Source organism: Manis pentadactyla, chromosome 11, assembly GCF_030020395.1.
Source record: "Manis pentadactyla isolate mManPen7 chromosome 11, mManPen7.hap1, whole genome shotgun sequence".
NCBI classification, from domain to species: domain Eukaryota; kingdom Metazoa; phylum Chordata; class Mammalia; order Pholidota; family Manidae; genus Manis; species Manis pentadactyla.
The window spans coordinates 13294735-13321905 of NC_080029.1; the positions used below are offsets into that span (position 1 = coordinate 13294735).

Below are 27171 nucleotides of genomic sequence, written 5' to 3' on the forward strand. Positions count from 1 at the left end.
AGGATATCAAATTTTAGGTCTAGAATTTCATTGCTACCATTTATTGGGTTTCTCCTCTGCATATCACTAAGCATGACAGCCGTAGCTTGAAACTTTTGGGAGTAATGTATGTTGTAGTAGTTAGTACTTTGGCAAGTGAAGGTGTATGCTGAGCACCTGAGCGGAATGGCAAGTTTTTGGAACCTGAAAGGACCAAGAGGGCCTCACCTCCAGTCACTCATTTTACAGATGAGGAACCTGAGGCCCAGAGCAGGCAGAACAAGAGACATCCTGCAGTGGTGTGGGGCTCCTTCTGACAGATCTCACTGCTCCTGCCCTACCTCCCACCAGGCAGGCAGGAGGAGACAGGAGGGGGAGAAGGAATCACAACGAAAGCAAGAGAAGGTGTTTCCCTTCTCCCCCAAGCATATAACTTAATCGAAGGTATGAAGTACACTCAGGGGGAAAAGACAGACACGGAGCAGGAGAAGAAATGTGCATGTGCTAAGTGAAGTGGCCACCACAAAGGGCTGGGGACAGTCAATCAGGGCAGCTTTCTTTCCTGAAGTCAAAGCTTTCTGTTTTCTTGTTCTGCGAAATGGCCCGGAGATGTTCACAGCTGCAAGACTGCTTGAGTTCACTTCTTTTTATTTGGAAGCTCTTTGACATCATTGGCCTTACTTCCTCTGAGGGAAACAGGTTGCCCCCTTGACTGTCAGCTGGTAGCCTAGGACAGTGTCGCTGACATTCTCTCCCCTGCCTTGGCACAGTCAGGGAGGCACATATGTGAATGGGCTGGCACCTGGTGGCACCCCGGAACTGGTTTTCAGGGGAGCAGGTCTCAGTGTGGCTCCGTCGTCTGTTGTTTGGTCTGAGACAGCTTGTGTGCGCCCCTGGCTAACGTTCCCTCCTTCCCAGTTGGACTCTTCACAGCTGGGCAGCTACTTTCCTTTGGGCAAACTTGGGTTGGTTATGCTGTAAAAGTTCTGAAAGAGTGACGCCACACATTTTAGGTTTCCTGGACAATTCTGACTGAAAATGTTATGTTCCATTGTCCGGCCACGTGTTCCAGTTTGGAATTTGGAAAACGTGGCCACGTCTTTACAGTGCTCGCTCTAAGTATAGATATCTCGGGAATGATGTCTTTCATTCCTGCTCCTTAGCTGAAGTGATAGGAGCTAATAATACTCAAACTTGAGATCCCTTTGAGATAGATGTGGCTCTGTGGTATTTAATTCTTGCAGAATCTCTTCAGAGGATGGTGAAATCCAATGACATCATATGTAATTGTAAATATGAAGTAAATGTGAAGGATTAAGTTTCCAGCCAAAATGATTATGTTCTCCCTGTAAATCATTCCTCAATTATGTAGGTAGAAATCTAAATTAAGTTGTCTTTTGGAGCCTTTTTTCATGTCCCTTGACTCTTTGATTTTTCAGCTTTTAGACAGAAAATGAATGCGCTCGATTTCAGAACCTAATGAAAATCGCTCTGTTTTTTGGTGTCTGACAAAAACATATTCTTTGTTGGTTCTGACTTTAATTGAGAAGCATAAATTCGTCCAGTCTCCCCACCTACACAAAGTTATGTGGAACCTGGAGCTTTCTCACCTCAGATCAAGCTGGTTTTCGCCAGGAGAAAGGAGGTATCAGGATGATACTGGACAGCCACCACTGAGACAGTATTCTGGGACCGGATCTTTATTATTTGTGGATCTGTTTGAGGTTGTATATAGTGCCTTTTTAGTCAAAAGATACCAACAGACTTTCTCTAAAAATTAAAGAAAAGTGCATTTGGCATAACCTGAAAATCTCTCTGAAATGGTTATATTTTGTTCTCTTCCAGGCATTGGTCTCAATATGGAACATATATATAGCAAATAAATAAAATGAGACCACGTTTACAGCAGGCCCTGTTTCCCTCAGAGCTTCCTGGCTCAAAAGGCACCCCTAACAAGAAAAACTTAGAATGAAATCTTCAAAAGCAGGCTTGCTTCCATAAGAGATGACTCACTTTGTAGGAAGTGGCCTGTCTTATATATTCTTATTTGTCTTTGACATTTAAGAGCAAGGAGATTTTAAGTGAGTAAGTACTGATGGGTGGCTTAAAGTAAATGCCTTGGACTCACACAGAAAAAGACATTTGTCTCATTAGTGAGAGAGAAGGTGTGTGCATGGCCTTTCTGAATGTCAGGCAAGAGTGTCCACGTCACTCTGCCAGGACAAGTGACCCCGGTATCTCACGTACCACTTTCACAGTGAAAACTGAGGGACCCTGTCTGTGCTAGTAGGGATGGGTAGTTCTGGACACTTCTGTTAATTAACAGGGACAAAAAAGACCGGTAAAATCTAACTTCATGGATTCTGAACTCTGTAGTAGGGAGAAAAAGAAAATGAGCTAGTGGTTAGAGTCCCTAATACATGTGGTATGTCTGGAGGACTCTGTTAGAAAACTAAATTTCAAAAGCAATGAACCCAAGTTGCTGTAAGGAGCATTTGACTTCTAGATAGATGAGATTAATAAGCTTGAATGTGCCTTCTGTATTTCTGTGCTAAGCAGTGGAGATGTGAAATAGGCAAGGTGTTCCCTTGAGGTAGTATCTGTTAAAACAAAAATCTGTTTGCTGCTTGCTTTCTGTTATTTGTTTTGTGCTTCCCTAAGCAAGATTGAATAGCTCTATAGGACTGATGGCGCCTCATTTCACCATTTGATGATGGGAAGTGTGGGGCTGGGAATTTTCTCCTACTTTTTAACATAGAGCAGAAGCAGGGCCTCACTTGGATTATTCTGCCAACCCAGAGCACAGCTGTGTCTGCAGCGAGGCTGGCTGCCTGTGAACCTGAGCCCAGCAGAAATCACAGTGCTTGTGCTGGCTTCTAAAGTTCCCTCCAAATGCCTGCTGACAGAATTAGTGCCCTCTAGGATCACACCTCCAGGCCTTCAGTGTTTGGGTAACACCACGTATCATGGGCTGTGGTGCTCTGGGGAGTTTCAGGCAGCCACTCAAGGTGACAAGCCTCTTACTCATTCCTGCCCTTGTCTCCAGACCCGCTGCAAGCTGGTAGGGGTAGGGTGGCCTAATGGCTTCTCTGCACAGTGAGACCTGTGTGCACGGGCTGGCTTACCATGTGCTTCTCTCTTCCATGTTGTTTCAGGCCAACCGGGATGCTGTGCTGAGCAGGATACCTGAGCATAAGAGCGACCGCCTCATCAGTTTGCAGAGTGCATCTGTGGTCTATGATTTACTGACCATTGCTCTTGGAAGAAGAGGCCAGTATGAGATGCTGTCAGAGGTATAGCCCTAGAGTCTGGTTGCTTCCAGGCAGAGGGTGGTGCTGGTGGTGTAAGCACTGGGTAGAGCTACGGCCCTGTCCTGGCCTTCCCCACCTCCTGTCTCAACTGTGGGTCCATCGCTTAACTGCTTTCCCCCTGTCAGTGGGAACTGAGCTAAATGATTAGGTGGTGGATTCACTGGTGATCACTTCCTACCAGTGGTCCGTAAACCCACTGGCTCTGAGTCTATGTGTGAGGAAGGCAAGCATTTCTCAAGCAGTTTCTCTTTCAGTGTAATTTCCATCATAACCCAAATCTCCCAACTCTGAAACTAATTTCCTTATAAACCAGGTTTTATTTATCAATGTGTAACTCCTGGTGAAATGACAACTTCAGGCACCATGTACTGTCAGGTGAGCTGGCACAGGCTTGCATGTAAACACTGCCTTCATTTAGAGGCTTTGGCTGGTTCAGAAGGGACCCTAGTTGATTGTATATCTTTTGGGAGGTCTGTCATCTCATTCTCTTGGTTTCTAGGATGGAAGCTTGACTTCTCTACAGTCTCAGAAGAAGTTGATTAATCTTGGGTTATGGTTTTGCATTAATTGAATTGCTGCCCAGAATACCAATTCCACCGTGGTGAGGGCTAAATAAGTAACTAGATCATTTTATCTTTCCTTTAGTGGAGTAAAAAGGAAGAAAGAAAACAACTCACTTTGTTAAAATGAACTTTTCCATGTTATTTATCTTTTTCATTCTAAATTTATACACATTGCAACAGCCTCTGGGCATGAGGACAGGGAATGAAATACAGTAACAGATTGGCTGAAATCAGATAAGCTCCCGACTCACCGACTCACCCTCGAGCCTGCCGGCTCACCACTGCGTCAGGCAGGAGCCTTGGAGAACAGATGAGCCTGCGTGGCTTGGATCTTTTTTTAGTCTTTGGTTTGGTGACTATACAGGGCAATGGTTACTCAGTCTTCAAAAAAAGCCCCTCACAACCCAGCTAGGTGAAGCAGTGTGTCCAGAAGTTCCTGTCACCCATGGTACACCTCTTGGGATGCTGGCCAGGCTTGGAATTGGCCCAGATGTCATGCTTGCCACAGGTGCTTTGATTTCCTGGGACCCTCTCCTCCCGGCCAGCTTAGTTCCTGTTTCCTGCAGCCGCCATGCAGCCCATCTGCAGGGATGGTGTCACCCAGCTCACAGCTGAGTTCTTTTAAGGCGAACTTCTTTCCTCCAGACAAACCACTCGGCATCTCCTTGGGTCCAAGGTTGAGTGTAGTTCGCAAGTCTGCTTTCATCCCATCACACAGCCGTGTAGCTTTTCCTGAGCTTGAAATTCACCTACATCCAAAACAGGTGTGAGGAGCTCGAAGTGGCTGGCTTGGTTGACAGGCTGGGTGGCCCCTTCTCACAGACTTCTTGTTATGCCATGAATGACTCTAGGGGGGTGGCTGTCACCCTCCAGCATTCCTCCCCAAGCTGGCAGCTCCCTGGCATGTGCCTCCTCTCAGCACAGAATGCTGGGACCTTGTTTTCACCCGACATTCACCTTGATATCACATGTAGCTTCCATCTGTGGTGATGACCGGATGCCCGAGTCACTGAGTAGTCTGTTGGTAGTTGGAGACTTTGCAGTTTGGAATTTCATTGCACCAGTCACATTTGAAACGATGGAGGCAATGCCAGATGTTGCCTCGAAGTTGCTGGAGGTGGGAGGAGAAAAGGAAATTTATCCCTGTATATATCTCTTGGAGCTCTTTGGATTTTGTCCCATATCTGTGTTTTATCTATTAAAAATATAAATCGGTAGATAAAATATATAAAATGGAGGACATCCATTTCTTGAACAGACATATGTGCAGCCCCCTGTATGTGTCAGGGGCTGTGATCAAGGCCAGGGATACTGCCACAAATGCAGCACGGTGCCTAGCAGTGTGTGGCTCCCAGTCTAGGGGAGGCAGCCAAGCAGCAGGCAGCTGCTGTCTGGTGTGGCTGATGCTGTGGAGGGCTCCATGCAGGGTCTGCAGCCAGTAATAAAGGACTTGAATACTTGGCTTCAGCCTTTCTTGCTCTTTCTACTTAGTTTTGCAGTTGGCACGTCCCCCAGCAAATGTTTGATGGCTGTGTTATCTCACATCTTCTATCCAAAACAGGAGGCATCGGAGGAGAAAGGCGAAGGCCCGCGGCATCTCAAGGCAGCCAGCGCCACCTTTGCGTCACTCTCCCACTGAGGACGGGCTCGGTCCACCCGTGGCTGAGCACAGACCCCCTCCCCTCTGTCTCAAGCCACATCTTGCTTAGACGGTCCTGCTTCTCTAAATGCTGCCATTTTCTTTTTCTTTACTTCTCATCTGCCCTTCCATTTTCTCAGGACTTTAGGTTAAAAGGCTAACAGGGTTATTTTTTAATTGAGGTAAATTCATATAACATAAATGGAATCATTTTAAAGTGCACCATTCAGTGGCAATTATTACATTCAGTGTCGTCCAACCATCACCTCTAATTCCAAAACATTTTCATCACCCTGTAAGGAAACCCATCCCTTTTAAGCAGTCCCTGTCAATGACTCATCTGCTTTCTGACTCTGTGGATTTACCTATTTGGGGTATTTTACATAAATGGAATCATCGAATATGTGACCTTTTGTGTCTGGCTTCCTAGCATGTTTTCAGGGTTATCCACACGTCAGGTGAATCAGCAGTTCATTCCCCTGCTGGCTGAAGAGCATGGTTGGGACCCACCACCTTTGTTTACCACCACCTTTGTTTATCCAGGCGTCAGCTGATGGGCATTGGCTGTGGTCGTTAGTGGGACATGAGTGGATTTTAAACTTTCTGTATTGCTTTTTTGGGCCACACAAATTTCAGTGCCCATCCTCGTTAGCATTTATTTAGGGGGCAGTATTATACTTTCCTGTCTTCATCCCTTGCTGCACCACCAGAGTGAGCCTTCTGAAACACAGGGAAGGGCACGCCACCCTTCTGTTCCGAAGCCTCTGACAGCACTTCCCCTGCCCGCTTCTCTTTTCTCCCTTTTGTTTTGTTTTCCTTTTCCTCCTAAAGAAATTGACTCCATTGTTCATCTTTCTGCCATATGCATTGTCCTTGAATAATCAAACAGTACATACAAATATGGAAAAGAAAACAAATCACTTAGAATCCTGCCCCCCCTGAGATAGTTCACTACCCACTGACATTTTAGACACCATCTTATGTTTCTCTTTATGAATAAATGCATGTACATTTATGTAAGTTTCAAGGAATGGGATAATATCATATGTATTTTTATTGTGAATATTCCCAACCATTCTCCCCTCCACTGGCTCCCTGCCCCATCCCTGCCTCCTCCACCCCCAAACTCAGGTCAGCAACCTAGTGTGTCCTGGGCACAGGCCCCAGAGTCAGGGAGCTTGGGTCTGAGTTCCAGATCTGCCACTTACCAGTTATGTGAGCCTGGCAAGTCATTAACCTCTATGCCTCCATTTTTCATTCTATAAAATAGGGATAATAATCATACCTACCTCAGATTACCATGAGGGTTATTTCTAACCCATGTAACATACTCAGAGCCCAGTGCAGAGCTCATTAAAGGCAGCTGTGCTGCTTGGTTGTTCTCAGCACTGTGGGCACAGGAGTTGCCAGGGTCAGGGGAGGCCACAAGTATACAGAAAAGGTCTTTTGGCTTCCAGAAACTTCCAGTCTACTTAGGGAGATCAAAGAAAAACACATGAAGAGACAGTTAATTGGCGAAGACTGGATATTGCAAGGCCTGTTAACTGCAGGTGAGGGACTAGGCCAAGGGCAGCGGAGTTTGCAGGGTCTGGGTGCCAGCGAGGGGTTACCAACGGCTGATACCTGGATGGGCTCTTCTAGGCCTGGAAGGAATCGACAGGTCTAAGAGCAGAGGGATGCTTTTATCATTAAGGCCGTGGAGGTGCAAGAGCACCAGGCCTTTGGGTCCAGGAACCGAGGGCTTGCTCTCTCAGGATAGGGGTGTGCAGGAGAGGACACTGGATGGGGAGCATGGGGCCAGACTGTCAGAGCCCTGACGTCACGGTGCAGACTGCTGGGCCCCTCGCGGATGTGGTCCAGCCGCACCCCCTTGGGCTGGTCTGTGGGCCGGTTTCCTTTGTCTCAGCAACGCTGCACAGATCTCCCTTTACACGAGGTGGAGCCTCTGCTTAGCAGAAGAGCCAACAACCAGCTGGCTGTGGTGAGAAAAGAGGCCTCACCTCCCTCCCACCCTGTCCTCATACGTCCCTTCCTTCTCCTGGCCACAGCCAGCGCCCGCGCTCCACGTCAGGGTCCCGCTTTCCTTCTTGGGCTCAGCGACTCCATCTTATGGAGTCTTGGCCCCTCAGCACTCCTGCAGCTACAGCGGTGGGGGTCGGGGGGGCTCTGCTGAGATTCCCAACCCTGTGGCTCATCTTCTCTCCTGCCACTGACACCTTTGGGTGTGTTGTTCCGCACTGCGCGGGCCCAGCCTTTCAAGAACTGTGCTTTTGGCGGGAGCAGAGCCACTTTCACAAGAAAATTGTCTCTCTCTTCAGCTGAGTTTATTCAAGATGGAAGGCTCCTCTCCCAACCCAAGGTCGGCTGCCTTTGTGTGCGCCCACATAAAGCTTTTCTTTTTCTCAGGGCGCCATTTGGCCGGGTACAGGCAGGGAGCGTTGGGCAAAGGAAGTACAAACCAAGGGTCTATCAAGCTCATTCTGACAGGTTTCAGTACAGGTACAGTATTCACCATATCTCCCGTGCTGTGAGTTTTCATGGTTTTTAGACTAACTGTGAGCCCTGCTGGAGGTTTGTGTAGGAAGGAACACTTCTTTTTTTTCCCCCTTCAATTTAAACAGCAGCACTAGTTGGCATGACAACCCGCGCTATTAAAAGTAAAGCAACAAGCCCTGCTTCCTCTGCTTTCTAGAACGAACCCAAGCTGCTAGGGAGGTTTGTTTCTTGAATTTGACTATTAATGGCTCCATTTTGACAGAATGTTATAGGGTCCTTTTGGAAGGGGGTATGTGTCCCCTCTACATAGGCATGGCAGCTTTAAAGACAGAAGTGGTATTTTTATTTTTATCTTTCCTGTTTAACTCATATTCATTTGTTTATGGTAAATCTCAACAACATTATACTTCTGTGGGTAGCACTGTCTGGCTAATGCTTGTACCAAAGGGACCTCTGCACATCCCTAACCCAAATGCTGATTTAATCAGGGAGCATGTGAAAAACACTTGAACATCTAAGTCTGCCTAACACCATTTGCTAGTTTATATTAGTGTTTGGGATTTCATGCTGCCTCACTTGTACTGCAGAAGCCCAGCCCTGACCCGGGGCCAAGGTCCCTAGAAGGCATCGGTGTGTCCTGACTAATGCAGCCACCAACTGCTGAGGGATCAGGGCAGAGCATTTAGTTCATGGTAGGTGTTCAATAAAAACTTGCTGAATAAACCAATACTTCAGAGCTAATGTGCATTCTCATACTGCTCCCTGTTCTGTTTTTTAAGATAAACTGTCTCAGGATGTGCAATGAATGTGTCCTCCCCAGGTAGGCCCAAAGGTTAAAGGTCATTTAGTTTGGGGAATAGGCAGCAAAGGAGGCGGTGGGCCCACTATGAGCACAGCACCAGCTCAGATCCAAACTTTGCTGTAGCTCTGGGGGTCAGCCCAGTAGGGACCAGTTGTCATTTTTGCATGACAGGCCTGCCCCAAAGAGTCTCAGCTACTGACATGGCCACTGGAAGCTACATTCCCACCACTATGGAAGTGTTTTTTGAATTAAGCATCATTACTTTCTTCTTACGACCATTAATGAACTTTATACACCATTTTAACCTTTTTTAAGTATACAACTCTGGCATTGACTACATTCACAATGTTGTGTTATCATCATGACTATTTCCAATTTTCCATCACCCCAAACAGAAACTTTTTACCCATTAAGCAATATCTCCTTATTCCCTCTTCAGTCCGTAACTGGCTAATCTCTGATTCACCTTCTATCTCTAAGAATTTGCCTATTCCAGATACATCATTAAATGGAATCATTCAATAATTGTTTTTTGTATCTGGCTAATTTCACCTAGCCTAGTCTCTTTAAGGTCCAGCCATGTTGTGATAATACATCTGATAGCACTGATTGGACTTCGCATATGCCTCTTTGGCTCAGTGATACTCTATCGTATGTATATGCCACATTTTGTTCCTTCATCTATTGATGGACATGTGGATTGTTTCTGCCTTTTGTGAATAATGCTGCAGTGAACATGGGCATACACATTTCTGAGTTCCTGTTTTCTGTTCTTTTTTTGTGTCTCTATCCAAGAGTGGAATTTCTGGGTCATATGGTAATTCTATGTTTAACTTTTTGAAGAACCACCAAACCTTTTTTCATAGCAGCTGCACCATTTTACATTCCGAGCAGCAAGGCACAAGGGTTCTTCTTCACCAGCACTTGGTATTTTTGTTTTATTATAACCATCCTAGTAGGTGTGAAATGGTTTGTGGGTTTGATTTGCGCTTCCCTGATGGCTAATGATGTTGAACATTTTTTCATGTGCTTATTGGCATTTTGTATCTTATTTGGAGAAATATCTATTCAAGACCTTTGCCCATTTTTAAATTGAGTTGTCTGTCTTTTTGTTGTTGAGTTATAGGAGTTCTTTATTTATTGTGGATAATAAACCCTGAACAGATAGATGACTTGTGAATATTTTCTCCAATTCCATAGGATGTTTTTAAATTTTCTGATAATGTCCTTTGATACACAAAAGTTTTTACTTCTGATGAAGTCTAGCATATTGATTTTTTCTTTTTTCACTCATGCTTTTGGTGTCATATCTAAGAATCCATTGCCAAATCCAATGTCATAAATATTACTCTTATGTTTTCCCATAAGAATTTTATGATTTTCACTCTTATATTTAGGTTGTTGATCCATTTTGAGTTAAGTTTTGTATGTGGTGTCTGATAGGGGTCCAACTTCACCCTTTTGCATGTGGAAATCCATTTGCCCTAATAACATTTGTTGAGAAACTGTTCTTTCCCCATTGAATGAACTTGTCTCTCCTGTCAAAAATCAGTTGGCCGTAGATGTATGGGTTTATTTCTGGGATCTCAGTTCTATTCCATTGGTGTATATGTTTGTCCTTATGCCAGTGTCACACTGTTTTGATTACTGTACCTTTGTTATAAGCTTTGAAATCGAGAAGTGTGAGTCTTCCAACTTCACTCTTTTTCAAGACTGTTTTGCCTATTCAGGGTCCCTTGCAATTCCACAGGAATTTTAGGATTGGCTTTTCCACTTCTACAAAAACAGCTGTTGGAATTTTTAGAGAGATCACATTGAATCTGTAGGGAACTTTGGATAATGTTGCCATTTTAACAATACCTTGTGTTTTGATAGCAGATCTGAGTTTATGTGGAAACTCATATGTGGAGTCCCCTTATGTGGAAAATGCAGGTAATAATAGGACCTGCCTCCAAGGGTTATTGTGAGGTAGTGATTAAAGAGATAGTGTATGCAAAGTGCATGCTACTGTTCTTATTGGTGGTGTTGGTAATCTGCTTTCTAATGTAAAAGTCCCCTCTGTAATAATGCTGGCAAATGATCCTTGACCCTTAGTTGGGTCTTTCTTTGTAGAGTATGAAACTTAGCCTTGGAGTCAGGCATATCTGGGTTCAAATCCTGGCCCTGTCCTTCCCTAGCTGTGTGACTTTGGGAAAGATACTTAGCCACTGTGGGCCTCTGCTTAAGTTATTATTGGGAAGCTCAGCAAGATAATAGGTGTAAGAAGGCCAGCACAGCTCTTGGTTTGTAATACATACTGTTCCATTCCTCTCTGGTTATCAGAAAGGATTGATCTAAAATTTGTCTCCTTGCAACTTTCACCTGCTCTTTCTTCTTGGAACAGCAGGGCAGGTTCAGTCCTGCCTCACTGACTGAACGTCAAATGTTTGAAGGCAGCTGTTACATTGTCTTCTTTCCTCCAGCATGAAGTGTTTGGGGATTGGTAAACTTTGCCATAAGGACCAGATACAGTATATTTTAGGCTTTAAGGAACTTTTGGCAAAATTAAGGATATTGTATAGTTATAACAATAGAGGAAACAAATTTCCACAAAATTTTTATTGATTAAATTAAAAGTATAATAGTACAACTTTTTGTAATACAAGTCTATTAACCAGAAGAAAGGGATTGCTTTGTGGGGGTGGGGAAATGACATTTCACTTAATTCGGGTTCAAAGTTAGTATTTCCTCTCATTAAATTAATGACAAATGTTCATCTATAAAATGATTCTTAGCTTTTAAACTCTATGAAAACAGGCAGCTGGGCAGAGTGACCCTTCTGATTAGATGTCATCCCCAGGTCCTTGCCTGTCACCACAGTCCTCACAGCTTGTCTCTGTGGCCCAGCCTTAGAGGAGACCTAAGAGACTGATCTCAGCGTGCGGTCTGTGTTTATTCCTTCATTCAAGCATTCACTGAGCACCTATTCTGTACATGATATAGCCCTGGACCTCTGCACCCTCAACTCCTACTTCCCTCCCTTGGCCCTTGCAGGGGTGAAGCAGCAGCCATGGTTGAAGGGTTAAAACCTTGTGCCCGAAGCCTGGACACAGACAAAGACCACTGGTGAGAGGCAGTTGAGGAGGGAGGAAGTAGAGGCATTAGATATCCATTCCTAAGTGAATTTAGTGATTCATTTTGCAAGAATAACAAAGAACAGCTATAACAGCAAAACAGCAGATGAACTAGTATTTGGTAGGACCCTGGAGACCCAGTACTTCTTGTGCAAACTTGATCAAGTTGGTTCATATAGTTGAGTAGAGAGCACGCCAGAGGATGGCGTCCAGCATTCAAATTCTGTAATAAAGTCGGTGACCTTTGAAAAGCAGCCCACTTCTACTACTCCTACCATGGCCAGAGGCAGGCAGGGGTGCTCTTTAATCTAAGCATCTGCCAAAGCAATAAAGCTTTGAGACTCCTCTGCTTAGAGCAGTATTGCTATTTAACTCAAAAAGAGAAATGGGTTTGCTGTATTTTATTTCTAGTTTAACGGGAGAAAACCTGAGCAAAACTTGATGGACATAGCCTACATTTTCTCAAAACTTGGGTGGGGGTACTTTTTATTTGTAGGTGGTAGTCCTGTAAGCATGCCTCCCGTCTGAGTCTTAGTTTCCACATTTATAAAGAAAGGGTGGGACTCTACGGCCTCGAAGGTCTCAACATGCTCTCTGGTATCACATTCTGTGGGTCTGAGATAATGGTCCAAGAGGTCTAAATTGCTTAGTTTTTCACTGCTACAGTAAAGACATGAAATAGTGTCCAGGTACCTGTTCAATTAAAGAAACAGTTATACATCCGCAAGGAATTAACATTTATTTTCTGACTCATTAAGCATATTAGTAGAAAAGAAAACCTTCCTAATCAATTGAAGGATCTATGTTATGAGGACTTTGAGGTTACAGCCAACATGTCCACAGGTGGATAATGAAGACAGTTGACTCTTATTTGTTCTGTTTTAATCATGATGTATTTTAGACTTAAGCTCCAGGCTAAACTTGAGGGGTAGCTGATTATTTTATTCCTGCCCCTCCCCCATGGGTTTTTGGATGCTGAGTCTCATTCTTCAATTCCAAAAATAGACTTTGGCTTTTCCTTGCTTGTGGCATCGTGCAGCTGTCACTGCCATGCACCCAGTTCGTGTAGTCGGGCTTTGCGTCCTGGGAAGGTAACTGCTAAATCCCTTCCTTTTGCCAGAAGAACTGCTCATTCCTAGGCCCCCTCAGAGATGGCTGAGTTCTGAAAAGCCAAAATAAGTGACTCGGAAGGATAAGCTCTTGCTACCAAAAGGAAACAACATATTTGCAGGTGACATTTTGACTACCATTCAAATGATTAGGATGGCATTTAGTGTCTAATTATTGTTCTACCAAATATTCATGGTATTAAATGAATGTTATCTGGGATTTAGAGAGGTGGCGGTAGTATGTTTACAGCAAATGGGCATATCTTTCCTGGCAGAGATAATACCACTGCCAAATCCATATTCTTTTCTTGTAAGGGGGATGATTTGGAGACATCACGTGCTGTGACTCGGGGATCTGCAGATCTGGATTGGACCCCAGGTCCCTCTCCCCAGACTCACATTGCCATCTCCCCACTGGACACTGGAAGTGTAAAAGGGCCAGCATCTTGCTCTCCTATCTCCCTTTCCACTCAGAGGCTCCCTTTGCTACCCACTGGCACCTCACCCTGTTCCCAGGGCTCCTCTTTCTCCCCTTTGTTCCCCCTTCAGATTGAACCCAAAATCCCACAGGGTCTGCCACTTCTTTGTTTAGTAAAAGTAACATCAGTAGTGACATGTTTGTAGCCTTCAAGACCCTCTTGTAAGCATTTCCATGCATTACTTCATTTCACCCCCTAACTGCCTGATGGCTGGTGAGCAAGGAGTTTGGATTAAGCCTAGGCAGTCCGGCCCTGAGCCAGCACCTTCAACACACGGCTGCCCTCCTCCCGGCCTCACCCCTGCCTCTTCTCTCCCCTTCCCTGCCCCCAGCCCCCTGGCGGGGCCAGGAGATTGAAGCAGCCCCACCCCATGCACAAAACACCTGCATCTTCTTAAGTCCATTTCATCAGTACTTTAGGCTGGAACCGTTATTAAAATGTGAGTTATTTTATTTTATTTTTCTTTATAGCATATATCCTGTTCCCAATCTCCTTACTCCACTAAAACTGGAAATATTTACTCTGTGACATCCAGATATGATTAGGATGCTTGAAACAGATAGTCAAACAGCAGCAGGGTGAACAGCTCCCATAAGGAGCTGAGGTTGTGGAAAGCAAATGCCCCTGTGACAACCCAAGTTCCTTTTTTCATAGATGTGTTTTTTGGCTGAGGGCCTCCTTGTGCAATTGAGGTATGTTGCCCTGGGCTGCTTAGGGACTTAGACAATCTCAATGTTCATGGGAACATAGGGGAGCCCGTGTTAAACATCCAAGCAGTATATGCTGGTGGCCAGATTTCAGAAGCACCTGGAGCTGCCCAGGCACTCTTCCAGAGCCCGTGAGCCATCACTCTGTGTAAGATGCTGAGAGCCCACAGGGAGAAGGACCTGTTGGTTCTGATACCAGAGCGCAAAGACCTCCAATTTGGAGTGAAGGCTGCTTTGTAATTGTGGACTTACTTCCTAATCCTCTTTGTGACACCTCTACGGCCTACTATGGCTGTGGGTTGTTAGAGTTATGAGAGAAAAAGGCCCAGAGGGGTCTGAGGAAGATGCTGCGGTACAGAGAATGCATGATGCACACAAATGGAGTGCCTTTGAGATGGGCCAGGGATGCTGTGTCATCGGCCACTGTGGGGCAACAGGTACCAGGTGGCCTGTGAAGTTTCTTGAAAATTCTGCAAGCTGGAAAGGCCTCAGTCCTCAGGAACCTTAGGGATCCCAAAGAGGCCATGGAAGCAAGGGCCCCATTAGCTGTGAAAAATATTGCTGAATCTCAGAACTAGTTCAGGGAACATGTGGCATTTTTAGGGGCTTTTTATTTAGCTATCTTTTGCTTTCTGCAGCATGTGTGGGCCTGATAAATTAACTGTGAGTGGCATGTCTGTAATTAAAGTCTCCGAAGCAGTGGAGTTTGTGGTTAAGAGCTCTGATTCTGGCACTAGAATGCCTGGATTCAGATCCTGACTCTACCACCAGCTCCCTGAGACCTGGCATAGTCAGGGAGGCTGTCTGGGCTCCAGCTTCCAAATCTGTAAATGGAGGACCACAATAGATCTGTCCAACCTGATAGGGTTGTCAGGATGAGCACACAGGCCAGGCAGTTCTTGTAAGAATTAGAAGAGCTCCTGCTAACAGTCTGTGTTTCCAAAAGCTAGTCATCTCAGTCCATGGGCTGTAACAAAATGCTCCAGACTGGGTGACTTACAACCAACAAACATTTGTTTCTCACGTACTGGAGGCTGGGAAGTCCAAGATTAGGGCCCCAACAGCTTTGATATCCGGTGAAGGCCCACTTCTGGGTTGCAAACTGCTGACTTCCCACTGTGTCCTCATGTGGTCGAAGGGGCCCAGGAAATCTCTTTTACAAGGGCACTGATCCCATTCATGAGGGCTCCACCCTCATGACCTTATCACCTGCCATAGGGCCCCTCTCCAAACACCATCACATTGGGATTAAGTTTCAGCATGAATTTGGGGGGGACACATTCAGTCCCTATCACTTGTTAAGGAAATAAATAATAAACATGTATTCTAGTCTGGTTCCATAAAGTTGTGCACTACTTTCAAGGGTGTCAGACTGAATCCTTTTCTGAAATGCAGAAGCATTTTGTAAAGTAAATGATTATCTGATAGAATGTATTATAAACTTGAATTTTAATGTATTAAATTTGGGTAAAGTAACAGGTATTACAGAATTTTCTTTCTTAATATAAGAATGTTCAGTTTTTTTAAAAAAGGAAATAGTGAACCTTTATTTAGTCCTTACTAGCCTGTTTATGAGGTACTGTTCTTGTTGTTTATATGTATTCATTAATTTAATCCTCCTGACAACTCTCTACATTAATTACTACCGTATTTCCCATTTTACAGTGAGGACTGTGTATGGAGAGGCTAATTGGCCTGCCCTGTTCAATCTGTGGTGGTGCATAGTTCTTTATTTCCAGCTCCTGTTCAGGTTGTGAATTATCTATGCTGGAAGGTTCTCAGGCAGAAGTAGTACAACTACTTGTTGGGGGCCAGGAGGTAGGGGTTGAAGTGTCTATCTGGGTGTGCTTTCAGGGCCCTGGTTGTAGGTAACAGAACCTGTCCAGTTAATGCAAGTAGAAAAGGCATTTATTGGTGTGTCCTGCTCACAGGTTCCACACAAGGCTGAAGAATGTACATGAGCAGAAATTAAGGAGACAAAACCTCTGACCTAGTTTGGGAGGACACAGTTCACTCCGGAGGGCTTCCACCAGCCCTGCTACTGGGGCCCCCAGGCCTGGCCCCCCGGGACGACCTTCCGCGGCCCCTCCACCACCTCTAGTCCAGATGCACAGGCTGGCTGGGCTTGGGTCATGTGATGCACTCCTACTGCCTCTTTTCTGTCTGGGGTGTCCCCCATTCCCAACTGCTGAAACGAGAAATCAGAAGAGTTTTGAGGTGGTAGGCAGCCAAAACGACAAAGGTCCTCTCCTTTTGGGACTCCAGCTGGATGCTTCCCCAGTTCTGTCGCAGCCTCAAGATTCTCTGAGTCTACTGTTTAGGAGGGCTGGTATTTTCCTATAGCACCTGGAACAGAGCTCTATACCAATTAGGCTTCCAGTAAGTGCTTTTCACAGAGTATAATGAGTATGTTAGCCTTTGGCACTCAAGAGAATAAGGATGCACACTTATTTATAGCGTCTAGCTTTTTGATGCAGAGCGGGCTGTTTCAGCTGCTGAGCTCCTTTTGTTTATCAGGAAAAACAGTTGATATTTATCATTCCTCCAAGCAAAAGAAGGAAGAAGCATTTAAACATTTAAATGTTTCTGTGTATATATTTAAGTACTTAGTGGTTATATCACAGTGAATGAGTTGAGTAGAGCTGTTCGAACAAACCTCACTTTTGTTCATCTCCCCCTTCTTTCCACATACTGGCTCCTTTGCCTGGTTCCAGCCAATATGATTATTGCTCTGGCTTCCTCCTCCTTCGTCACCCGCAGCCCCCTCCTTAAATCGGTTTCTAAGACTGTTGGCTTTTCATTGCCTGGTGTTCTCTCCCGAAGCCCTGTCCTCCCGCACTTATTCCCAGCCCATGCCACCCCACACCTGGACTAGGTCTTCCCCCACCATCCTGTCTTGCCTACTTCATCTTTTTATGCTTAAAGCTGCTTTAGTTTCTCTTTGCACTGTGCTTCTTAAAGGTAGAGAATGGCTTCTTGTTGCTTATCAGTAGAGCAGAGCAGTTAAGAGGGTCCTGTCAGGTTCAGACCCCAGCTCTGCCTTCAGGGTCTGTGTTAGTGAGAGGTGTATCCAGGTGTAATTTACAAAACCAGCTTACAGTGACTTAACCAAATATGGGTTTATTTTTTTGCCCTGCAGTAAGAAGTCTGGTGAGAGGCTGCATCCCAGGCAGCTTCTACTTCTCAGTGGCCTCTGGGGCCCGATGCTGCTTCTCTTTCTGCTCAGGTATCCTGGACAGTGGCTTTTGTCCTCATGCTTCTCAATTCTCGGCAGCCTGACCTCTAGCACTGAGTCTGTGTCCCAGGCAAATGGAAGGGCCAGGGCAGAGGGCAAAGTGTGTGCCCCCTGAGGAACCATCTCGGAGTCTCACCTACCAGCACGGCATCGTCCAGGATGGAGTTAGGTCCACTCCCAAGATTTAAGCTAAGCAGGGTGCCATTGTGAGCAAGATGAGGGGCCAGGTGTTCGTCTTACTTGGCATCTGCAGGTACCACCCTCTATCATCCCTAGGCACACAGTCAGTGCTTACTAACTGCTCGTTACTTCGCTCTTCAGCATGTTTCTGTGAGGTCTTCACAGCAAACAGGCTAGCATTGACCAGTAAGTGTGTTAACATTAACTGTGACCGTCTCTGTAAATACCACCGAGGTGCTACGGTTCTTTGCTCTGCTCTCCCACCACCTCACTTCTCCTTTACTGTTTCCTCCAGTGTGTCACCCTCCCTGTGGGTCCTTTGTCTCAGCCCCCAGCCCCCTGCTCCCCCTCCTCGTCCGTCCAGTCCTTCCGAAGATTCTGGCTGTCACTGTCCTCTGCTCCTGGCTGGCCACAGAGCGTGGCTAGAGACGTGCCACGGGCACCACACTGCAGTGGGAACATTCTGTCCCCTCAGGGTGAAGTCTTTGCTGTTGTTTAAAGCTTTTCTGTTCTCTTTAAAAACTCCTGGTTCCATTCTTTTCCTTTTCTCTGAGCAACCACCTCATTCCATCTTCACAGAAAAAACTGGTTGGCCTGAGGGCCCCCCTCTTCATCTTGAGGAACCTGCCCCCTTGAGAGAAGGCCTTACCCCAGGGGCTGCTTGTCCAGGGACCTGGCTCTCCGCTCTTCTGGGCCCTAGTTCATCGCCTCAGTTTCTTCTCTGAGTTCCTCAGCCTGTCCCTCCAAGTTGCCTCTGTAACAGGATGAGTACATGACAAGCAGCCTTCTTCTTCCTGCAGGCCTAGGATCCACATGCCCTTGCTGCCCGGCTCATCTTCACCTTTTCTCTACTCATCTGGCCCCACGGCCTGGCGCCTCCTCCAGCGCAGCCCCCAGCTGCCCTCACAGAGTGCAGCCCCCGGTGGCCTCTGCTGCTCTGACCCTGTGGGTCCCCCTCCTGAAGCCCTGACTATGTAGCCACGTTCCACTGTACCCACGCCCCAGGCGCCCTCAGCTTCCTTTCCTGCTCCTTTTTCCGTCCCTTCTCCTTAAATCGAGATGTTTCCCAAGGTTCTGTCCTCTGCCGTCTCTCTGAATACTCTCCTGAGGTGTTCTGATCTCTTTCAGTTACCTCAACTCTTCTCACATGAATGGTTTTTTTCCCAACTTTTTTATCATGATAAAATGTGCATGACAAAATTTACTATCTTAACCATTTTTAAGCATACAGTGCAGTGGTATTAAACACATCAATAAAGTTGCACAGCCGTCACCACTATCCATCTCCAGAACTCTTTTCATCTTATAAAACTGAAACTCTGTGCCCGTGAAACACCGACTCCCATTCTCCGCTCTCCCCACCTTCTGACAACCCCCTCTCTACTTTCTGTCTCATCTCTGTGATTTTGACTACTCCAAGTACCTCACATAAGTGGAATCAAGTGATCTTTATTTTTTTGTGACTGGCTTATTTCACTCAGCATGTCTTCAGGTACATCCAGTGCTGTAGCCTGTGTCAGAATTGCCTTCCTTTTTAATGCTGAGTGATACCCCATTGTGTATGTGTACCCCATTTTGTTTATCCCTCATCTATAGGTGGACACTTGGCTCATGTCCACATTTTAGCTGTTGTGGGTAACAGCGCTGGTGAACCTGAGTGTACAGATATATGAATCTCTGCTTTCAAGTCTTTGGGGTCTGTCCTTAGGCCAGTACCATGTTGTTTTGATTATTATAGCTTTGTAGTAAACTCTGAAATCAGAAAGTGTGAGTCCTCCACCTCTGTTCCTTTTTAAGATTATTTTGGCAATTTAGAGTCCCTTGAGATTCCTTATGAATTTTAGGATGGGTTTTTCTGTTTGTGCAAAAGATGCAGTTGATTCTGATAGGGATTGCATTGGCTTCTTACATCACTTTGAGTAGTATATTGACATCTTCACAATAATTAAATTTTCTAATCCATGAGCATAGGATATGTTCCCATTGATTTATGTGTTCTTCAATTTCCTTCAGCTCAGTTTCTTATATGTATTTTGTTAGACCTCTCTCTTGAGGCCCCAGATTGTCTCCATCTCCAGTAAACCACCCCATGACACCTCAGACCCACCATGTTCCAAAAACTCATCAGTAAACACCTCTCCTCTCCTTTCTCCTTTTATTCTAAAAAAATCTCTCTTTCTCAGAAACACACACACATGCATACACACACACAATGTGTGTATACACAGGGGCCTACACTGCCATAGGTTTGCTCCCAGGAATACAGGCCAGAGACTTTGGAGGTCTTCTTCAGTGCCTCCACCCCACCAGCCACCTCAACCTCAACTTCCTGGGGTGGCCTGTCCTTGGTGACTCTCAGTCAGACTCCTTTCTTGGTTTGAGGTCCTGGGACCATTCTGTCCACCTTCTTCCTAGTCTGTCTCCATTCTGGTCTTGCACCACCCTCCCCCATGATCTTCAACTCTGATGTGATCACATCATTCTGCAGAAACCAGAGACTCCTCATTGACCGAGAGTGAAGTCCATTTGTAGGTGACCCACATAGACAGGCACCCAGGAGACACACAAGTCAGGGTCTCTGCCCTTGACAGTCTCTCACAGTGGGACCAGGCAGGGCTGGGCCGGAGGGTGCCGACAACCGTGTGAACACACGTGAACATATAGCTATGAACTTTAGGAGCACAGAGGAGGGACAACCAAAGCTGTGGTAGAGGAGGGAGATGGAAGAACTTTGAAAAGGAGCTGCCATGTCCCCAGCCTGTGGCTCCCTTCCAGCCTGGTTCTCCCCATCCCTGCCCCTGTGCCCTAGGCTGGTTTATACTGGACTGCTCCCATCAAAAGTCAAAGCAGACCCTGTTGTGCAGCTGCATCTTTGGCCCTACCCCCTCCTGCTTCCTGCAGCGCCATTTCCAAATCGTAGCTGTGAGTTTTGCCTTCTCATCAATCAAGGTCCAGCTCAAATACCATTCTCCCAGAATGCTGTTTCTGAACCCTGTGGTCACTTTTCCACTGGGCTTTGTTTCCCACACCTGTCAGTTTGGGCTGTACACTTGAGTTGTTTGGGTACCTACCTCTTTCCTTGTACTAGATGAGAAGCTACTTGAAATCAAGGGTTGTGTTTTAGTCCACTGAGGATTGTCCTGGCTTCTGGCCCAGTGCGTCCTGTGTATTTGGGAGATGTTTGCTGGAGGGTTATGCTTGAAGCATTCAAGGGAAGCAGACTTTGGAGGACTTAATGTGCACAGACACAAACTCACCCTTGTCCGGTTGTGAACCAGCAGTTCTCAGATATTTGCCTTTGTTCTTCTTTCCAAACCAGTGCTTGGAAAGAGCCATGAAGTTTGCCTTTGAGGAGTTCCACCTCTGGTACCAGTTTGCTCTGTCACTCATGGCGGCTGGCAAAGTGAGTGGACCTTTGTGACACGAAATGTCTATGTCAGTGGTTAATGTCTTCTAAGTCCAAGGGGGTGATTTAGTATCTTGTAGCAGTCTAAACCATTTAAACTGTCCTGTGGTCATTTGTAAATGAACAATCTAATTCTTTTGGGGCCAACATGGACACCTCACTGAGAAGAATTCTGAAATATTTGCCTTTTTCTAGCCATTGTAACTGTCATGTGAAGTGGCTTACACTCAGCCTAGTTCTTTCCACTGACCCTTTTCACTCATCTGAGAGTATAAACCTATTCTAGGGGGTGGGGGAAAATCCTATAGTTCTCTTTAGCAATACATTATATTAGGCTATGCATGATATTGGTTGAAAGCATTGTTTGTGAAGTCCAGCTGCTGGAGTTGAGGCCTGGGGCTGCCCCTCACGGTTGTGTGACCCAGGGCAGGTCACTTACTTTGCTCTTCAGAAAAATGGATTATCATAGTACCTACATCATAGACCTGTTATCAGGTAAATGAGATGATACTCACAAGGTGCTTAGAACACCAGCCTACATGACACATACTCAGTAAAGGTAGTAGCCATTGTTATTCTTGGTAATTTGGGCCATTTCAGAATCTGCCATTTAGTGAATTGTTAAATCTGAGCTATAAAATTATTTGGGCTGAATGGGAACAGAAATTGAGGATATGCTTTAAATTGAATAGCTTATTTTTCATACTAACATAAGTCTCCACTGTCTTTAAAGGCTACACAAGTAAGGAACAAAATTAAGGGGATTCCAGGGAAGCACCTCCACTTGTTCTAACCAGTTTATTCCCATCACTCCAGAGCCCCAAGCTTTGGTCATGGCCATGCCCGGGCCCCTGCTTGGTTGGTCCCAAAGTTAGAAAACCTCACTAAGAGGACATCTTAACTGGAAACCCCTCTGAGAAGGCTTTCGTGTTTGGTTCTGTCAAAATTTTGACTTCCACTGAAATGATCTCCTTTTGCCAAGTCTGCCCGTGCTGTGAAGGTGCTGAAGGAGTGTATCCGCCTGAGGCCTGATGACGCGACCATCCCTCTCCTTGCTGCGAAGCTGTGCATGGGCTCCCTTCACTGGGTGAGTAGGGCTGGGGCCCCCCCACTCGTGTGCAGGGCCACCAACCTTGTTCTTTCTAAAGCACTGAGAGAAAATAGTAGTAATTCTTCAGCTACAAAGAAGCAAAGCTGTTCAGAGCCCTAGACCCCTGGCCTGGGCCACTGGCCTTCTCGGGCCTGACTGAGCCAAGAGCTGAGGGGAATCCATAGGCTTCCAAGATACTCCAGATTCTTCTTTTTCATGGGAATGTGCTTCCAAAAGGAAATGAGGATTGAAGTGGAATTCATACTCAGATACATCTCGCTGTATGCAAGCGACACAGGACCGAGAAGGTGCATGTCACTGAATGAGTCACTCTTAGCAGAGCTGAGCTTTCCTAGCAAGCCAAGAGTCCCCCTCCACCTCAGCTCATGTGTAACCAAACGTTCTTCATTCCTTTTCCTTCATACAGACTTTCCTTGTGAAATATTCTTGCGCAAATCTGAATGTGGGAACAGTCTGGTTTCAAGCTCTGGTACTTCAAAACTACACCACTTGAGTAGAATATAGAAAACTCAGACTAATCGCTGAGATGGAGGTATCAATAATTGCCATGTGTGATGGAGTTTTAATTTCCTTTCTTTAACTTCACACCAAGAGTAGTGAGAAGAAGACTTTGCTCCAAAAGCCTGGGTGCCTTGCTAAGGTTTTCCTGCTGTGGTCCTTGCTGCTTGCTTTTCCCACTTCTTCTCACCCAGCAGGACAAAAGTGTATCTTGTGAAGAAAGTGCTCTACTTTTGTTAAATTTTACTTGGGCAAATGTGAAAGGAAAAAGGCGTTTTGAAAGAGCAGGCTGTCACCTAAAACACACAGCTGTGAAGGTGTTGTGTGGTCCGTGCAGGTTTCCACAATTTGGTGCCACAAGCAAGGGGCCAGTGCAGCCGGGCTCCAGGAGTGGCCCACACCCTTCAGTTCTGAAAACGCCCGTTTCCAGCAGCGCCATGTTCCTCTCAGCTATGGCATTGTTCGTGACTCTAACATGTGTACCTCTAACGCCTCAAGTAAACCAGATGGGGTTTTTTTAAAAATGAGAGTAACAAATCTTTTCTGTATATGCTTTATTACATTTTTATTATTAAAATTTCCAAATACCACAACAGTAAAGAGTACAATGAACTCCATGTACTGTCACCTGGCTTCAGTAATATCAACATTTGCCATATTTTGAAGGAACAAATCTTATTATTTTTGCCTCTGATGAATTGTGCAAAAGGTCTCGCTGTGGGTATAGTTTACAGGTGCACATTTTGTCATTGGACTCTGCCAGTGCCAGGTCCATGTCCTGTGCATCGTAAAATAAATAGATGGAGTCTTGACATTTTTAACAGCTTGTGGGAGAATCCAAGTCTAAATGGATTCTTTATGTCATTTAAAAAAAGGAAAGCCTTAAACACAAAACATTTCATAAACTCTATTATTTGCATATGTATGTAAAATTCAACTTCTGAGTACCTACTGCAACCTAATAAAACCAATCAGTGAGAAAAAAAAAGATCAAAAAGAACTCCACAAAATTTGGAAGTGACTTTGGAAAAGAAAAAAGCAACAAGGGAAACTTTCAAAAAAAAAAGGCAAGGGGGAGGACCTTTCAAGAAAAGAGGCACCCCGAGGACCGTTAGAGAGGCTCAAATAAAAACAGAACCACCCGAGTGGAACTGCAAGATTTGGGAGTTATTTTCACAGTGACTCATCAGAAATCTGTTTTTGGCAGCAGATGCTTGTGGGAATTCATATTAGAAATTCTGCAGGTTGTTATTGTTTTTAACTTGTCTGGTTTTTCAGTTGGAAGAGGCCGAGAAGTTTGCCAAAACCGTTGTTGACGCAGGCGAGAAAACGTCGGAGTTCAAGGCCAAAGGCTACTTAGCTCTGGGGCTCACGTACAGTCTGCAGGCCACCGACGGTGAGAGAGGCCCCGCCCACGGGAGCTGCCTAGGTCTGCCCCTCAGGGCTCCCAAAGCCCCCTCTGGCTCAGTGGGGTATATGCCCTGGGTCGTTCTGCTGTGCTGTGCTCTTTGCTGGGACCCCTTGGAGAATGGGAGGGAAGGGACGGAGGCCACCTTCCCAGGGCTCCTGGCACTCCTCGCAAGTGCACAGGGCGCCCACCTGGCAGGTGCAGGGCATTGGCCATGAGGTGCCAGGTACGCAGGCCGTTGAGAGGTGGTCCACCCAACCCGGCCTGCCTCTTCCCCAGCACTTGGCTCGGCTGTTCTCCTGTGAAGGGATGTTGGATCTTAGGTACAGGAATGTAGAAGGGTTCAGCCTCTTCCAGGATGCTTCCCTTGATTGGTCAAGACCTACGCCTTCTCCGTTTGCACATTGTAATTCACAGATAGGTACGCAAGCAGTGCAGTAGCTCACCAAATACCGAATACCCACCCAGTGACTCTGCATGTTTGGGATGTACTTAGGGTTTTGGTGGACAGGCTTTTGGCTAGTAAAGAAATTTTTTTAAATTATGTTTTGTATACTTAATGAAGTTAAAATATATGTTTACAGAAAATATAAATTGATAATTATTTTTCTGAACTCTATTATTTCTTTAAGATTTTATTGTTAACTATAACATGAATATAAAAAAAACTGAATATATAATTTAATGAATTAGAATAAGGCAGATATCCTTGTAATCACCACTCTACTGAGGAGGTAGAACTGTGCCAGCCTCCTGGGGGCTCCTATGCCCCCTCCTGATCATAGACCCCCTTGGGTCTATGTAAATAGGTACCCTAAGAAAATAGTACCCTAACTTTTATAATGCCCACTTTCTATTTCTTTCTTTATAGTTTTGTTATAGTTTATTTTACAAATTACACCAAATCTTTCTCTTATCTTTCTTAAAATATCAAAGACCCTGGAGAAGTTTTGCATATCAGTTGATTTTCAATAATGGATTTTTTGCTAGTTTTTCATACACACTTGATACATTGGCAGTACCCACACACTGCTTTAGCTATAGTGGACTTTCAGTGAAGTGTAAATTCAGTGTCACATATTTGTCCATATAGAGTGTTTGTTCGGACTCTGCCCCTAATTAGCCCCGGAACTTTGGGGGAGTCACTTGACCCTGTTGGGCACCATCTTGCCTTCCCAGTTCTGGTGGGTCACCTCTGAGGGGCCCTGCAGCTCAGTCACTGTTGTTCTAAGTTAGCCATGTCTGTCCCCCTGGGGCAGCCTTCCACCAGTCTAGTGTGATGTCAGGATGGCATGTGCCCTCGTGGATTTGTTAATAAGGGCCTCCTTCCCTTCCAACCACAGACAAGTTGCTGTAGGACTTTTTCTCCTCCCCCAGTAAAAAGCCCCTTTTAGTTCCTATGACAGATCCCAAGGGAGCCATTTCTCACATATTCCAGACAGGGGTAGTGGTGGCTCACAGCAGGATGGTTTCGCCCACTTCTCAGCTGATCTAGCATTGGTGCTGGGTGTGCCTGGTCCGCCCCTTGTGTTCACAACAGAGTGTTAAAGATCCTGGCCATTGTCCAGTGTCAATGAAGCTGGCCTTTCATGACATCAGTGCCCTTGGCCCAGATTTGTAGCTTCTCAGTGCCAGAAGGGACGCTGAGGGCCGTCTAATCTAACACGCTTGGTACTTGAATCTCTTCTATACCCTCCCAGTAGAGCCCATCTTCACCCGGGAGTTACATGCCTGCACTAGAGAAAACACATGTGCTTCTCCGGAGTTCCCAGCCAGTCTTTTGAAAACAGCCCTCTAGGTGCATGGGCCCCAAAGTGACCAGCCAACTCACTCTGCCCTCGGCATGTTCACAGTTATGCCCAACGAGTGCACGGGTGTTGGGTTTGCCAGGACTTCATCTCCCGTCTTCTGCGGTGCCCGGACAGGACTGGGCTCACACCCAGAATTTGCTGCTCTTAATCCAGTTGAATGTCTAGTTTTTGTGATGAGCTTTGTATTTGTCAGAAACTCCCTGATCTCCCCTGCCACTGACTAATTGAACCCTTTTCTTAGCTTCTTTGCGAGGGATGCAGGAGGTCCTACAGAGAAAGGCGCTTCTTGCATTTCAGAGGTGAGTGGGAGTTCATCTTTTCACTCGGCTGTGCATACTGACACCAAAGTATGATAAGTATAAAAAGAAGAGATATTTATAAAGATTATGTAAACAGTGTTTTACCTCTGGGAGCCTTTCGTCTCAAATACCGAACCTACAGTGTCAGAACTTGCTGTGTGCCCTGTCGCCGTGTAGATCTGCATTCTTAATCTGTTGATCCACTTGGGCACATCTTACTCATTCCTAATAAAGTGATATCAGCTCTAAGAAGGTAGATACTTTGTATGTCTAGAGATATGATTCCTTTTATTAAAGATATTTGTTATCATCTAGAAAAGGGATCATTCTATCCTAGTTTTTTTTTTTAACATGTCAAGCTGCCGCTATTTACATAAAGAATGAAAAGGGCAGATTTTAGAGCAGTCTCTGAAATGCTATGCTGAGACAATCGGGCCAGGAAGTCCCAGGCCCCCGCCATTCTCCGCAGTACCTTGTGCTCGCCTCCATCCTTCTGCCTTCTGTGACATTAGGAGAGCCAGGGAGTGCTAGCGTGCCACAGCGCTTATTTCCCTCACTCCGCCCCCACACCGATAAGGTAGGCAGAACCAGGGGCCTGTGGACCGCAGGCAGGGTCTGGGATGCAGGAGTGGAACAAGTTGCTCAAGTCAGATAGCTGTTAAATTCCCGATAGAATCAGGGTCTCCTGACTCCCCCCAGCTTCTTGTACTTACTGGACCACTCTGCCCTAATTGTGTTCTTCTTGCAGGTGTAATAACTCGCTGAAATGAATCACTGCCTCAAAGTATGGCCCCCTGATGTCACATCTTGAATTAGTATTGATCCTGTCACCTCAACTATATTTGAGTCACGATGATTTTTTGGAATTGTATCAGAAACTTAGTTACATCTCTGAAATTTCCTGAGGCCCCCTCAGTAGCTACTAGGCTTTGCTTGGTTTCGTCCTTAGACCTCGGGCTGCCTGCAGCTTTGTCAGTGCATCCGGGCCCCTTTCTCCGTGAAATTGATGTTCCTTGGTTTTGGTT

The 27171-nt window shown here is 45.7% G+C and overlaps 1 protein-coding gene across 5 annotated transcripts in view; it reads left to right on the top strand.

The window, feature by feature from the left end:
- The window catches only part of TTC7B (tetratricopeptide repeat domain 7B), a 245701-nt gene that overhangs the window by 123385 nt on the left and 95145 nt on the right, over positions 1-27171 (top strand). For all 5 annotated transcript variants that reach the window (XM_036882090.2, XM_036882091.2, XM_036882094.2 and 2 more), the window contains 5 exons: positions 3135-3272; positions 20933-21016; positions 22002-22106; positions 23907-24024; positions 26089-26146. In XM_036882090.2, coding sequence (XP_036737985.2) covers positions 3135-3272; positions 20933-21016; positions 22002-22106; positions 23907-24024; positions 26089-26146 — 503 coding nt within the window. The remainder of the gene's footprint in view (positions 1-3134; positions 3273-20932; positions 21017-22001; positions 22107-23906; positions 24025-26088; positions 26147-27171) is intronic.